General features: G+C 40.3%; 1 protein-coding gene across 2 annotated transcripts in view; it reads left to right on the top strand.

Annotated features, from left to right (window-relative positions):
* The window catches only part of SF3B1 (splicing factor 3b subunit 1), a 277,913-nt gene that overhangs the window by 220,044 nt on the left and 40,746 nt on the right, over nt 1-17,123 (top strand). For both annotated transcript variants that reach the window (XM_073646292.1, XM_073646293.1), the window contains one exon: nt 2,360-2,491. In XM_073646292.1, the coding sequence (XP_073502393.1) occupies nt 2,360-2,491 (132 nt within the window). The remainder of the gene's footprint in view (nt 1-2,359; nt 2,492-17,123) is intronic.

Here is a 17,123-nt window from a genome sequence, read left to right as displayed (position 1 = left end):
TCAGTAAATGCACTCAATACTTGGTCGGGGCTCCTTTTGCATCAATTACTTCATCAATGCGGCATGGCATGGAGGCGATCAGCCTGTGGCACTGCTGAGACGTTTTGGAAGCTCAGATTGCTTTCATAGCAGCCTTCATCTCGTCTTCATTGTTGGGTCTCGTGTCTCTCATCTTCCTCTTGACAATTCTCTATGGGGTTAAGGTCGGGCGAGTTTGCTGGCCAATCAAGCACAGTGATACTGTTTTTAAACCAGGTATTGGCACTTTTGGCAGTGTAGACAGGTGCAAAGTCCTGCTAGAGAATGAAATTTCCATCTCCAAAAAGCTTGTTGGCAGAGGGAAGCATAAAATTTTCTGGTAGATGGCTGCGCTGACTTTGGTCTTGATAAAACACAGTGGACCTACACGAGCAGATGACTTGGCTCCCGAAACCATTACTGATTATGGAAACTTCACACTAGACCTCAAGGAGCTTGGATTGTGGCCTCTCCACTCTTCCTCCAGACTCTGGGACCTTGGTTTCCAAATGAAATGCAAAATTTACTTTCATCTGAAAACAACACCTTGGACCACTGAGCAACAGTCCAGGTCTTTTTCTTCTTGGCCAAGGTAAGATGCCTCTGGCGTTGTCTATTGGTCATGAGTGGCTTGACACACGGAATACGACATTTGAAGCCCATGTCCTGGATACATCTGTGTGTGGAGGCTCTTGAAGCAATGACTCCAGCAGCAGTCCACTCCTTGTGAATCTCCCCCAAATTTTGGAATGGCCTTTTCTTAACAATCCTTTCAAGGCTGTGGTTATCCTGATTGTGCACCTTTTTCTACCACACTTTTTATCCTTCCATTCAACTTTCCATTAATATGCTTGGATACAGCACTCTGTGAACAGCCAACTTCTTTAGCAATGACATTTGTGGCTTACTCTCCTTGTGGAGCGTGTCAATGACTGCCTTCTGGACATCTGTGAAGTCAGCAGTCTTCCCCATGATTGTGGAGCCTACTGAAACAGACTAAGGGACCCTTTTAAACGCGTAGGAAGCCTTTGCAGGTGTTTTTTGTTAATTATTCTAATTTACTGAGATAATGACTTTTGTGTTTTCATTGGCTGTAAGCCATAATCAACATTAACAGAAATAAACGTATATCTTTGGTAAATCAATTTCATTTGTAGAATGGACCCATGTGACTTGTGGTTAACACCTGTGTTTCATCTTCTTAATGGTGTTTTATCTTCTTTGTGATTGGCTAAAGCTGCTTTAAATGGTTTACTCAGTATGCTTCATTATATCCTATGACTAAGGGCGTTTGGATGCCAGAAACACGTCAGGTTTTTATACATTTTTTGGGTTCCATGTTTTTAATGAATCTTCAATAAAGCATGAAATAAATTTTTATTGTTGGACGGATGTGCCGTTTATTTTCCTTTCCTCAAAGCTTTGGCTGAACTTCACCAGCAGGACTGGCACCCGACAAGCAGTTTTCAACTTCAGCATTAGAAGACACAGCGTGGTGAGCTCATAATCCCTCCCTCTCTTTTAACAGAAATAAACACTTGAAGTAGATCACTTTGTAATGACTCTATATAATATGAGTTTCACTTTTTGTATTGAAGAACTGAAATAAATTAACTCTTTGATATTGTAATTTTGTGAGAAGCACCTGTATCAGATAACTAATGGTTTTCTTGCTGTATGGTTAAATTTGCAAAAGAAATCAACAGATCTGTTTGTCCTTATGCAACAGTTACTTAATTCAGATAGCACGTCCATTTTCTGTCTAAAAAAGAAATGCACTGTCCCTTCACTAGGTGTACATGGATCTTGAATACCCTCTAGCAATATCTTAATGACAAGTATTGCAGGCAGTATGTAATTAGTATTCTAAAAGCTAACTGACCTTGGTAGTGATTTTTCCCACTTTGGGCGAACAGTCAGTGGCTATGGCTTCAAATGTAAGCTGCTTATGTAGCTCTGAATAGATGCTGTATGCCTTGTTTATTGTCTGGAAGTTCCTCTCTTAGATATGGCAAGCACTCTGACCAGTAGCATCTCTTCCACCATCTTTGTCCAGCTCTCCATACTAAAGTTATACGTTTGTGGTATGTGACGGCTCAATACTCTACTGGGTGAAGCATAGTCCATGAATGATCCTATGCAGGGGATCCTGCTCTCCTTCAGGGATGTTGTCCATTTCTTTATAGATCCCAAGCTTGATAACAAATTTCTAAAGACCTTCCAAATTCTATATGTATGTTTATAATAACTGCACATCTAGATGTTTGGATTGCAAAAATGTATTTTCATTTCTATATTGGTAATTTAAATGTATTCTTTTGTTGTTTTTTTTTTTTTTTAGGGGAGCAGAATATGTATCTGCTAGAGAATGGATGAGAATTTGTTTTGAACTATTGGAATTGCTAAAGGCTCATAAGAAGGCAATCAGAAGAGCCACTGTAAACACCTTCGGCTACATTGCTAAAGCTATAGGGTAATATTTATTTTTTTTCTTGATTCTGGTTTTGACTAGCTTTGAATTTTTTTGCTGCTGAATATATATAATGTTTCACATACCAAAAGTTTTATTGTCCCAATATATATCAAAAATTTTTTAATTAAGCAGGTTCATCAGATTTAGTACATCATTTTTGGAGCTAAAGCTTTATCCGAACAAAAAAAATAAAATTTCTATTTTCACAACCAAATATTGTAAAATTCTGTCAAATACCTGTGGGTTAAAAAATGCTCACCATACCCCTATATGTATTCCTTGAGGAATTTAGTTTCCATAATGGAGGGAGTCACTTGTGGGTTGTTGGTTTTTTTAGGGAGGGGGAGCTGGGAGGAGGGCACTACCTGGGGCTCTGCATTTGCAACATTGTGTCCACTATCGACTCTGGGCAAATTTGCGCCAAAAACATCAAATGGCACATTTTCCTTTCCAAGTTCTGCTCTGTGTCCAAACAGTAGTTCTGACCACATATGAGGAATTGCCACTTTCAGGAGACAATGCGTTCAAATTATGGTGTCCATTTTCTCCTATTATAAAATTATTTATTTTTTTCCATTCTGATGGGCAACAAATTGCCTGTATCACATCACAACACTAAAATACCATTGTTAGCATTTATCGCTGCTGTTAAAGGCAGATGTCAGCTATTTAATATAGCCGACATTTGCCCTGTTTGGTGTTGGTCCAGCTTGAGTCCCCTACAGACACCCTGACTTGCTCGATAATTCAATAGTACATTAAAGACCATTCAAAGTATTAGCATTCATAGCTTAAACATTTTTACTTTATTTCGTTTTTTTCATCAAGTTTAAATATTTTCAGAAAAAAGTCTCTTGTGTATCTTTTCAGGTGGGCTGTAGTTGTGATCGAGCCTAATATAGCAGGAGTTAAAATAAGACACATTTGGTATCTCATTAATAGTACTGATCCACTTAGTAAAATTAATGTCACTTGTACAACATACAACAGAAAACAGGGACCCGTGGCAAAATAATGGATCCCAAATGCACAAAAACAAGTAGTCAACCAACACATGAAAAGATGCAGGACTAAAATAGTCAAAAAATAAAATGTAATGTTTATTAAGCATTGATTAAAAGACATTTAACTACAAATAAAGGTTGACAGATGAGCAAACAAAGAATCCTGCACAATATGAGAATATGGAACACCTAATAAAAAGGCAAAAAAAAAAAAACCTACTCAAAGTTCATACCAGGTGCTAAAGTAAAGGGTAATAGATGGTCTGAAGGTGAATGTCAAAAGTGCCAAGAAGTTCTAAGGGCTTGTTAAGGTGTATGATTTTTAATGTACTAGTGCTATCCATGTTTTTCACAGATAGCACTCGTACCTGTCAGTCTATAGGGCCATTCACATGTCCATGATTTTTTGAGGACCGAGGGTCAAATGAAAATCTACAATGCAAATCAATGGTTCCGTGGAAAAAATCGGAGAGCACTCGGATAACATCAAGAGTAATTTGATTTTCATGGGCTGTCAGAAATGAAAAGATGGAGAAACTTTTTTTTTTCTCCACATATAAGAAAAACTAACCACACTCGGATCAAAATAATCAGTCTGTTTTTCTCGTAGATGAGAAAATCTGACGTCTGAGCATTTATATTATACCCACAAAAGAAATAAAGAAAATGTGCTAAAGTAGCCTGATGGAATATAGTAGCTACCAAACATACCTGTCTCTTTTTATAATTACCTCATCTGTGTGCATATTCAGTACTGAATATATAGGAGCTGGGGAGCAAATGAGCGCAATAGGGTCTTATCCGACAGCAATAAAAGGACAAATAGGTAGTATTTGCTCACCTAATGCGGTTGTGTGATACACAACCATTTCAAGTATTTTAAGGTAGCCAGCTGCGGCAGATCCACAGGTCGCCAGATTAGAAATGTTGTGATTAATGAAATTAGTTGATTTTTCCACGTTGCTGGTGAACTAATGGAAATGATCCAGGATACAGAAGAGCTGTATGTTAATGCATTTCGAAGTAGAAGCACCACTTCTTCAGATATAACTACAATGCAGACACCTTGACAGACAAATAGCTTTAAAGGAGTGGTATTCAAATAAAGGTGCCAAGTTTTACACAAGTCACATTTGGTTCCGTTCCAAATTATGCTTGGAGGCTTTTTCAGGTCTACTTTGAAACGCGTTGATGATATAACCGCATTACTACAGCTCTTGTGTATACTGCATCCTTTCCATTAGTCTCCCAGCCGTGTGGAAAAATCCACTAATTTCTTTAACCACACTATATTCAGTAATGTGCAGCACTTTTCTCCACTTGACTAAAACATTTGCAAAGTAAGAATGCCTTCAAAAGTAGAAGTAAGTGTTAATAGTTTGCATTCTGTACACTTAAACACCGTTTTTGAAGGAACACTGCAAGGAGGTTGTTTCGAACATGATGAGATCAGGGCTCTTTCAGGGCCAAATCATCACTTCCAGGACTCCTCCTTTTATACTAAAGGTTGTCTCTTACTGACATTTGCTCCAAATTTATTCTGCAGCAGGACTACGACCCCAATCATAAAGCCAATCATATGCCTCCCTGATGATTTTACATGATGGATGAGTATATATAGATGGCAATAGTGCACCACTAATTGCACAAATATCCATGAAAGGGTGCTACGCCATGTAGAGACACAACCGAATTAAGGAGACGAAAGAGGAAGGACTACATAGTGATGATCACACCTTGGTATTCATAAAATATGTAAAGTTTATTAAGCAAGATGGACAAACACCTAACAATATTTAAAACATCATAGTAATTTAATCCCCCAAAAACCCTCAGGTTTACAATAACCAAATATAAGCACCGAAGTTCACAGCACTAATATATGATGGGTAAAATAGGTCCCAATATTGTCCAGTTATAGTCATAATATTTCCTGGTCACTGTTTTCTGAGATGCTATATAAAACTAGCTAATGAACCCGTTCTATGCCCGAGTGGCGATTCATTTTTAATGGTACCTTTTTAAATTTTATTAAAGAGCTTGTCCACTACAGTGTGTAGTAGGCAGATTGATTTAAACCTTGGAAAACCAAAGAGAATTTTATAAAGAATATGGTGAGATATTGTTACCAAAATTATTGGGAGTTTTTTGAGGCGGACGAATCAATTGTTCTAATCTTGCAGCCGGGAAAAAACCCTGAATACTCACTCATATTATCCAATATCCCTACTCCTCTATAGATATTAAAATATTAGCCAAAGTATTTGCCAATAGGTTAAATAAAATAACGGAAGTGATCCATGACGACCAAACAGGATTTATGCCTAACTAAACTACAACTATCAACATTAGACGGTTAAATCTAAATATACAAAGGAGTAATAAGGAGGCTGGAAATAGAGCAATAATATCCCTCTAAGCTGCAACATCTTTTGACAGCATTGAGTGAAATTATTTATGGAATGTATTGAGCAAAATGGCATTTAGTCAAATGTTTTCAAATTGGGTCAGAATTCTCTATGGGTCACTGTGTGCTAGATTGAGAGTAAATGGTCGATTGTCAAGGTCATTTGAGTTGGGCAGGGGTACACGACAGGGGTGCCCGCTCTTACCTCTCCTATTTGCATTAGCAATTGAGCTGCTGGCATGCAAACTGAGAGATTTGAAGGGCTTCATTGGTTTTAAGTGTAATATAATAGAAAAGGTGAGTATGTGTGCTGATGACTTGCAACTGTATGTGGGCAGTATAGAGTCCTCTTTTGGCACAATAATGACAGATATAAAAAAGTTTGTTCAGATATCAGGCCTAAAAATCAATTGGGATAAGTCCTTTCTATTACCACTGGCCCCTCTCCCACATATGGAAACAATTGCACTACCTCAGATTCAAGTGCTAGAACAGTTTAAATATCTCGGTGTGGTAGCCTGTTAAAATATTAAAGATTTCATAGCGTTCAACATAAACCCCGTACGAGATAGAGGCAATTTACATCACGCATTTACTTTGGATCTAAATCTGTCTATAATTGGCAGGTGGAATCTCATTAAAATTATTTTGATGCCTCAATTGTTGTATTTGCTTCACAATTCCCCATGTTGGATCCCTCCTCCCATATTCCGAAAGGTGCAGTCATCGTTCAGAGAACGGATATAGTGCAAGTGAAATGCAAGGATAAAACTGGCGGCCCTTCAAAGGGACAAAACTGAGGGAGGATTGTCGATTCCAGATCCATGGATATATTTTATAGCTTCACAGATGCAACGTTTTCATGAGTGGGGAAAAAAAGTGGGCAGGAATGTTATTCTTGTCCTTCAAGACAAAAAATGGGTGTCGCCCATATACCTACTGGAGGTGGGCAATAAGCACACAAAGAGAAACTGACCTTAGCAGTGATGTACAAAGTGTGGGACAGTGGGATGAGACTGTTGGGGATAAGGGAATACTCTAATTTACGCCATTATGGCAAAATCAGTGATTGGTGGAGTTTGACACATTGACTGGTTTCGGAGGTTGGAAATCAAGGGTAATTCAGACTTTAGATCAGATAACAGAAAATGGAACGCTTAAAAGCTATAACAAACTGCAAGAGTTTGGATTGCCTCACGGCCTCGTCTTTCAATACCTACAAATTAAGCATACATATCTGACTCAGTTTAACGCTGCGGCACCAGATATACGGAAAAAATATTTACTAGGCTCAAAAGCGACAAATTACACAATCAGCTTAATTTCAAAAACCTATCAGCAACTCTTACAGTCTTCCATGGGAGACCATCTCCTGACAACTAAATTAAAATGGAAAACAAGTGTGGAGCTGATTACGGAAGAACAGTGGAAACAGGTGTTGGAACTCAACTCCTAGACTGTCACCGTGTGAATCTCGGGTGCCCTCACAGATTTACCTTATTCATAGAGTATATAGAGCACAGAGTTTTCTTTTTAGGATTGGGGTATGTCCAAATAAAGATTGTTCCAAGATATGGAACAGGAGATGCACATTTGTTACACATGTTCTGGGAGTGCAGTAGATTGGGCTTCTACTGGAAAAAAACACTATCTTTAATAAAAAGGGTATTTGGTGTGCAAATCCAAGCTGACCCCAAAATGTGAATATTGGGATATTTGGGGGATTCGGTCAATTTTTCAATCCCTGATGGCTATAGGTCTTTTGTGAACATTGCATCAAGCATGCAAATGTATTGCACAACGTTGGTAAGACGCTCACCCACAGTTAATAAATAAGCAAAACAAGATTATTTGTTTGGAAAAGAGGGTATATAGAAAGCAAAAAGCAATCAAGGAATTTGACCACATCTGGGGACCCTGGCTGATTATTCCAGGTCTCCCATCTGGAGTACTTCTCTTAGATGGCATATGGCATTTGCTTGTTTCATGAACACTTGTTTGATTATTCCAGGTTAAATGTTATAAGTGCTTTCAGTACACATGGAAACTAATCATTATAACTGAATGGCAAATATTCTAACTTATATACATCATAAAAAAATAGTATGAATATAGATTTCTCTGGAGTGTTATCAGGGGGTGGGGGGAGAGGTGGAGGGTTGTATTGGTTTCTTTGAATAGAAAAAATAAATCCTTGGAACAAGATAATTTTATTGTATTTTATGTATAACAATAATATATAATGATACCATGTAACATTGAATATCTTTGTTCTACTGATCTGTCTTTGTAAAAACGTTATTGTTTAAGTTTCCTAATAAAAATGATCTGATAAAATAGCCTCATTTCCAAGGTTTTTTTTCTTCAAATACCTTGCGTTTCCAATGTGCCTGTGAGCAGTGCTATCGCTGTCCACTCATCCCCATCACGTGACCCCCAACTGCAGTTGCTTCTGTTTGGGGATGTCGCTTCAACTTCCGGAATTGGAAGCTGACCCGGCATCACTTAGGTGGGGGACCCAGTCTCCCTGAATAACTGGGCTGTGGGCAGAGAGTTACCACACGTCAAACCCCAGCATCGTGCACAACTTCCTGTACTTGATTTCATTAACTGAGCGCAGCAAGCCCGCGCAATGCTGGTTGGTGACGTGCGTTAAATCTTCGGCCACAGCCCAGTCATCCAGTGAGACTAAGTCCCTCCTTGGTGATGCTGGGTCAGCTTCCAGTTCCAGAAGTTTACATGACCTCCCTGGACATAAGAGGCAGCTGCAGTTGGGGGTCAAGAGCTGACTGCGATAGCGCCGCTCACAGGCACATATGGAAACCCAAGGTATTTGATTTATGCCTCGTTAATGAGGCTTTCTTCAGTCTGCCCACTACACCTTGTAGTGGACAGCCTCTTTTAATAAAATTAAAAATGTACATATAAAAATGCTCACCACCCAGGCGTAGAACAGGTTCAATAGCTAGTCTTATATATACAGTTGAAACCAGAAGTTTAAATGCATATGTGTCTTTTTATATAGTGTATATTTTTTTCAATATCTCACATGAAATCGGAATAAATATTTCCCGTTTTAGGTAAATTAGGATTACCATAATTTTTAATAATTGCCAAATGACCAAATGAGAGACAGAATGTTTTAAGGTATTTTTATTACTTAATGAAAAAACTTTGGCCCACATCATAACACTAACGGGTAAGGGGTCTGGAAAGTGACAGCTCATACCCCATCGCCAGCTAATAATGCCTACTCAGAAACATATATGTACACAGGAGAAACGAGTACAATGGCATAAAGAAACTTTATTAATTTATAAAATAGCAGTGCATCATCGCAAAAGATATTACAAAAGGTGCAAACATGCGGATGTATCAGCCCTAGTAAGTAACTGAGCCTAAGAGTAAAGGGAAAGAAAAAAAAAAGAAGAGGGGGGGAAATGGAATGAATTCTTCCCCCAAAGAGCAGTAAACAAGAAAAAAGACATAAATAGGAGTGAGGTGAACCTATGTCTCAATTATACATATGGTAGACTAGCATAGCCAATTCCATAGGGAGACAATGAATAACTCACCCAAGAGGCAAAAAAAGCCGAGCTCAGAGAGGGGACCAGCAGGAGGGCAAAGAACAATGGCCAACACAAGTCCCGACGCGCTTTTCGCCGGTAGGTATCGCTTTTTGAAGAGGCCTCTTGAAAAAGCGATACCTACCGGCGAAACGCACGTCGTGGCTCTTATTTGTCATTGTTCTTTGCCCTCCTGCTAGTCCCCTCTCTGAGCTCGGCTTTTTTTGCCTATTGGGTGAGTTATTCATGGTCTCCCTATGGAATTGGCTATGCTAGTCTACCATATGTATAATTGAGACATCAGTTCACCTCACTCCTATTTATGTCTTTTCTGTTTACTGCTCTTTGGGGCTCTTTTGGGGACGGATTCATTCAATTTCCCCCCTCTTCTCTTTTTTTCTTTCCCTTTACTCTTAGGCTCAGTTACTTACTAGGGCTGATACATCCGCATGTTTGCACCTTTTGTAATATCTTTTGTAATGATGCACTGCTATTTTATAAATTAATAGTCTCTTTATGCCATTGTACTCGTGTTTCTCCTGTGTACATTTTTATTACTTACTACAAAGTCAAAAGTTTGCATACTTTTCATTAGCATTTGGTACCATTCCTTTTAAACTGAATGACTTGGGTCAAACGTTTGGGATATCCTTCCACAAGCTTCTCACAATAGTTGGTCGGAATTTAGGCCCATTCTTCCTGACAAGTGCACCAGTCCCTCCTGCAGCAAAACACCCCCACAACATGATCCTGCCACCTCGTGTTTCACAGTTTGGATGGTGTTCTTAGGTTTCCAAGCTTCTCCCTTTTTCCTCCAAACGTAATGATGGTCATTATTCCCAAAAACTTCTATTTTGGTTTCATCAGACCACAGGACATGTCTCCAAAAATTAAGGTCTTTGTTCCTGTGTGCATTTGCAAACCTTAAACTGGATTTTTTTATGTTGCTCTTGGAGTAATAGCTTCTTCCTGGCAGAGTGGCCTTTCAGCCCATGTTGATACAGTACTTTTTTTCCTTGTGGATATTGACGCAATCTTTTGTCCTCGGATTGATATGCACTAGCCGGACCACAACACGTTCATCTGAGACCCAGAACCTGTCTCCTTCCCGAGCAGTATGATGGCTGGACATTCCAATCTTGTTTGTACTTACGTATAATTGTTTGTACAGATGAACGGGACACCTTCAGGTATCTTGAAATTGTACCCAAGGAAGAACCAGACTTGTGCAAGTCCACAATTCTCTTCCTGATATCTTGGCTGATTTCTTTAGACTTTCCCATGATGCTACACAAAGAAGCAGTGTTTCAGGTGTGCATTAAAATACATCCACAGGCGTGTCTCTAAGGCTGTGTGCCCACTATGCGTTCTTTAAGCATTTCCGCCACAAACGCTTGAAAAACGCTTGGTAGAAGGTCTGTTATGTTCCCCAATGATAATCCGCATGTGCTGTGCACATGCTGCGCAAATTTCCGCTGCGGATTATCATTGCGGAAAAATCCGCAGCACTAATAAATTATTTTGCGTTATCGCTGCGTTTTTGCCGCTATTGACTTGCTTTGAATCGCTTAGTATCCGCATGACTACACGTGCACATACGGATATTAAGCGATTCAATGTGCGGTTGGTACTCTGGTCTGGAGAAGAGGAGACTCTCCTCGTGACCCGGGTACCATAGTACATGTTAAAAAAAAAAGACTTTAAAATAAAAAAATACATTATACTTACCTTCTGATGGCCCCCGGTTTCCATAGCGATGCTCCCCGGCTGCTCGCAATGGCCTAAAAGGACCTTCCATGACGTAATTTAGTCATGTGACAGGTCAAGCGACCGCTGACTTCGGCGGTCACGTGACCTGTCACATGACTAAATGACGTCATGGAAGGTCCTTTTAAGCCACAGCGAACAACCCAACACACCGGACGCATCGGAGGAGACCGGGGGCCATCGGAAGGTTAATATAATATTTATTTTTTACCATAACTTGGTCACACTATATAAATTCATGTCGGTTGCATGGAATTATATAGTGTGACCAAGTTGTCAAGCATTATCAAACATTTTCCAAGTGATGCTAAAATAGCTGACAACCCCAATGCGAAATCGCATGTGAAAAACGCTTCACTTACGCTTGTACCTGGCAGGAAAAACGCATGTAAAATCCGCATGCATTTTTTCTGCGAGGGAGATGCAGAAACGCTCAGGATAATTCCGGAGTATTTCTGCATCATGAGCACATAGCCTAACTCAGATGTTGCCAAAAAAGAAGCTTCCAAACTCATGGCATCATCATATGAGCAGTCCAGAATTGTTTAAAGGCATATTAATCTTAGTGTATATAAACTATTGGCTTGGCAGTAATAAAAATGACTTAAAACATTCTCTCTCATTGGCAAATATTTAAATTATGGTAATCTTAATTTACCTAAAACGGGAAAGGTTTATTCTGATTTTAATGTCACATATTGAGAAAAACATGCATATGTGTCTTTTTGTATACTGTATGTAAACTTCTGGTTTCACCTGTAACAGTGGATGAGTCCTTTTGTCCGAAACCGGGATGGGCAGTGGAGTCGGTGCGTGCGCAAACCGTGTGAAGACACGGTGTTTGCGAATTCACAGACAGTGTCTTCAAGAAAATGGCGCTGGATATCAAGGGATGCGCATGCATAGACTCCGGTGCAATTTTATTGAAGTAATGTACTACAATGTCAACATAGCAGTGTGCACGCATCGGCCATCGCCATTATCCCTATGGCCGGCGCATGTGCACTGCTTTGTTGACGTCGTAGTACATTACTTCAATAAAATGGGGACGAAGTCTGCATGTGCGCATACTGCGATATACAGCTCATTTTATTGAAAACACTGTATATGCAAATTCACAGTGTCTTCAACATAAGCACTATTTTCAGCTGATAGAGGTTATCCACTACAATGTATAATGGGCAGATTGATTTTAAACCTTGGAAATAAGGCTTTCTTCAAATACCTTGCATTTCCAAATGGTGAGATCGGCGCTATTGCTTATTCCCATCACGTTACCCCTGGCTGCAGCTGCCTCTGATGTATGGTGATGTCACGTCAACTTTCGGAATTGGAAGCTCACCTGGCGTCACTGAGGCGCGGACCCAGTCTCCATGAGTGACTGGGCTGTGGGCGGAGTTTCACCGCACGTCACAGCCCAGCATTGCACGGGCTTGCAGCGTGACATCACCATACATCAGAGGCAGCTGCAGTCTGGGGTCATGTGATGGGTATGAGTGGACAGCAATAGCACTGCTCACAGGTACGTTTGGAAATGCAAGGTATTTGAATTCTTAAATAAGCCTGAGTCAATGCGTACACATCCCGTGATAACTTGCGCCATTTTATTGAAGACTCTGTATATGCGAATTTGCTTCAATAAAATGGCGACGACTTGTGGTATGCGCACATACTGACTCTGGCATCACACTAGGCAGGCTTCGGACAGGACACATCCCCTGTTATATTATAGATGTACAATAAGTAGTGGTCCCAAACAAAACACATCATTATTCAGAGACTATAATGAAATAGAGCATTGTGGAGGAATCACTGGTGTTATATGTGAGGGGAGGTATGTTTCGCTACTGCTTCTAGCCTTAGTGAACTGATCCTACAACTATTCTCCAGCATGTTATATGTTAGGGGTTAAATCACCAAAAGGGAGTGTTGTTTTTTTTGGGGAATGATCATTGTGAAGAGTGGGAGGTCATTCACCATTCCTCTCAAATCAAGGGAGTGTCCGGGCTTTAAATAGCCAGAAAATAGCAAAAAGGCAATGGAACTTACCAGCCAAAGGTTCAAGAGAAATGCACACCAGGATGTGGCCGGCCCCCCCCCCTGTAGGAAGGAGATGGCACAGGTGCAGAATGCCGTGAGCAATCACTCTCAACCACTCACACTGGAGGAGTGACTGCCCAGCAATATAACCACACCAGATGAAACCTGCAAATAGGGTGCCATTCACACTCGCGGCAACCGTGCCTGGCCGGCATCCTATTAAATGCCCTTCCTATTCGATTAGGCGGGATGCCCGGCACCCTCTCCGTGCATCGCAGAGGTGCAATGCCCCCATTCACAGGGTCACCATAAGTGGGCCTGGCCGTGCCCTGGCAGATAAAGTGCAAAAAAATATATCATATGAGGTATTAGTTGATATTTTGGCCAAAATACGTAAGCTCGCAACCCAAACGTCAAGGGTCCTCATGATTTTGCGAGTCCCTACTCTATCATTAAAAGCCACCAGCATAGCCAGAATAATAAATATAATTTTTAGAAAAATTCAAAAATCAAATTAGAAAATGGCAAAAAGGCAATGTAACTTACCAGCCAAAAGTTCAAGAGAAATGCACACCAGGACGCGGCCAGTCCCCACCCTGTAGGAAGGAGATGACACAGGTGCGGAATGCCGTGAGCAATCACTCTCAACCGATCACACTGGAGGAGTGACTGCCCAGCAATATAACCGCACCAGATGAAACCTGCTTTAAATAGCCAGCCTAGACATTAAGGTGTGTTCAGTACCTGGAGGCCAGCTCCAGAGAGGAGCTTGTCTGTTTGTGCTAAACTGAACTGTGTGGGTCTCTGTTGCTGATCCTGAGTAGCCGGACCCCGGCCGGGTGCAAGGACTTTGCTGGACTCTTTCTTAAGTTTGTTATGCCATTATGCCAGATGGGCTACTTTTATGTCTTATGAACTTTGCGTTTGTTTATGGTGCTAAATAAACCAGCTGAAAATTTAAAGAGACAGTGTCACTTGTTTACCTCTGCTTACAGCCAAATAAGTCACTTTACCACAGCATGCATATATGTCAATATTATGAATCAATTTGTATAGGTATGTAAAAAATATACAGTGGCTTGCAACAGTATACATCCCACTTTTTTTTTTTTTTCATGACTGTTTGCATCAGTTCATGTGGACAACATGCCTACAATTGTGAACATTTGGTTTTGTTTTTGTGAAGCACATAACAAATAGGACAAGATAATTGAAAACTTTAGTGTGCATAACTATTCACCCCTTTAAAGTCAGTATTTTGTGAAGCCTCCTTTTGCGCCAATTACAACTGCAAGTTGCTATGGTTAAGCCTCTGAGCTTTCCACATCTTGCCACTGGGATTTTTGACCATTCCTCAAGGCAAAAGTGCTCAAACTCCTTCAAATTAGATGGCTTCCTGTGTTGAACAGCAATCTTCAAGTCTGACCACAGATTCTCAATTGGATTAAGGTCTGGGCTTTGAGTTGCCCACGCCAAAACATTTACACGTTTCACCTTAAACCACTCGAGTGATTTTTTAGCAGAATGCTTTGGGTCATTGTCTTGTTGAAAGTGAACTAGTTTCAAATCAATGACAGACTGAAATAAGTATTCAAGAATATCCCTGTATTTCGCACTATCCATCTTCTCCTTGACTCAGACAATTTTCCCTGTCCCTGCTGCTGAAAAACATCCCCACAGCATGATGCTGCCACCACCATGTTTCACTGTGGGGAAGGTGTTCTTGGGGTGATGAGCTGTGTTGATTTGGCAAAAGTTCAATTTTGGTCTCATCTGACCACAGCAGCTGCCTCCATACATTTGGGGAGTCTACCACATGTCTTTTGGCAAGCTGAAAATGAGGCTTACAATTTTTGTGTAAGTAAAGGCTTTTTTCCGTGCACTCTTCCATAAAGGCCACCTCCATGGAGTGTATGACTTATTGGGTTGTATGGACAGATACTCCAGTCTCTGCTTGGAAACCGTCCAGGGAAGCTTATTCAGGCACCAGTCCCAACTTTTAAGTGGTGTATATAGCTTTAAGAACCCTCACTTTCAAAGCAATACGCCGTATATCACATATAAAGGTAGTGCTCACATTAGAGTTCCAAGTAAAACACCCAAGAAAATTTGAAGAGAAGCAGCAGGTATGCGATTCATACAGTCCTTTATTTCCAGTTCATTAAACCAGGATCTAACTCAGCAGAGGGCAGGGAGTATGCAGAGAAAGGAAAGAACGACCGCCTTTTCACACAGCTGTGCTTCAACTGGTTCAACTAACAATGACGTAGCTACTGCTTCCTTTTGTAATAAGACAGGTGCAGAATAATTGTCACTATCATCAGTGCATGCAAAACATTGTCCAGTTTAAAAAATGTTAAAAGGTACCAGTAATTATAAAAACACTGACATATCCAATCTGTCATCGAGTCCCAAAGGAACCTAGGCAGCAGAATTAAGAATCAACTTTGCTCTTTTTTTAATAACAGATTATAATTTCCACCTTGTGGGGGGAACTTGACCTTTTTTAGGCTATGTGCCCACGATGCAGAAATGCTCAGGATTTTTTCCTGAGCATTTCTGCATCTCCCTGGCAGAAAAAAACGCATGTGGATTGTACATGCGGATTGTACATGCGTTTTCCTGCCAGGGACATGCGGATGTGAAGCGTTCTTCACATGCATTTCCGCATGCGGGTTGTCAAGCGCTTTCCAAGCGATTTTGGCATCACTTGGAAAGTGCTTGTCAACTTGGTCACACTATATGAATCCATGCAAACAGCATGGATTTATATAGTGTGACCCGAGAGAATGTCAAAAAATAAAAAAATATATATATACTTACCCTCTGATGGCCCGTGCTGTCTTGCTTCCCTCCATTCTCCCTTGCCGGCAGCGGTACACTGAAGGACCTGCCGACGTCAGCGTCGCTTGACCTGTCACATCACTATGACGTCAGCGCAGGTCCTTCAGTCCATTGCGAACTGCCGGCATGCGAGGAGGAGTGCATCGGCGGCCGCCAGAAGGTATATATATATATATATATATATATATATATATATATATATATATATATATATATATATATATATATATATATATATATATATATATATATATATATATATATATATATATATATATTTATATATAGGTTTCCAGGTCGTGAGGAGAGTCTCTTCTCTAGACCTGGGTACCATCCGCACATTAGAACGCATGGAATGCGCATCTACATATACAGTGATGCGTAATCCATGCGATCTAATGCAAGTGAATGGCGGCGAAAACGCAGCACTTCTGCAAAATAATTGGTAGTGCTGCTTTTTTTTCTGCAATAATAATCCACAGCGGAAATTTCCGCAGCATGTGCACAGCACAAGCTTATTATCATTGGGGAACATGGCAGACCTTCTACCATGCGTTTTCTAAGCGTTTTTGCCGCTGCGGAATTGCTTAAAAAAACTCATCGTGGGCACACAGCCTTATATCCGCAAAAGATTAGGATCAGCATGATGATAATCATGCATGTGGTTTATCCAATGAGGGGCTCCCTTTCATAGAGCAATAATGCTCTCTAAATTGGCTTAACAGAGGTCTTGTAGTTTTACCTATATAATAAAATTGACATGGGGAGAAGATTACATATACCACATGCTTAGTTCTACACGAAACAAAGATCTTAACATGACCGGTCAATGGTCCTAAACGGAACCTTTTATCTGTGATATGCAGATGGCAGAATAAACAGCTTCCACACATCTGAAGGTTACCCTTAGGTGCATTTTTCTCTAGCCAGTTGTCTGTATTGTGTTCAGTTCTGTTTCTGACTATTAAATCTCTCATATTACTACTTCTCCTATATGAAAATAG

The sequence above is a fragment of the Phyllobates terribilis genome, unplaced genomic scaffold, assembly GCF_046119375.1.
Source record: "Phyllobates terribilis strain yellow unplaced genomic scaffold, ASM4611937v1 Scaffold_9__5_contigs__length_417890890, whole genome shotgun sequence".
In the NCBI taxonomy this organism is placed as follows: Eukaryota; Metazoa; Chordata; class Amphibia; order Anura; family Dendrobatidae; genus Phyllobates; species Phyllobates terribilis.
The sequence above is the reverse complement of the archived record's forward strand: the minus strand, read 5'-3'. Positions and strand labels throughout refer to the sequence as shown.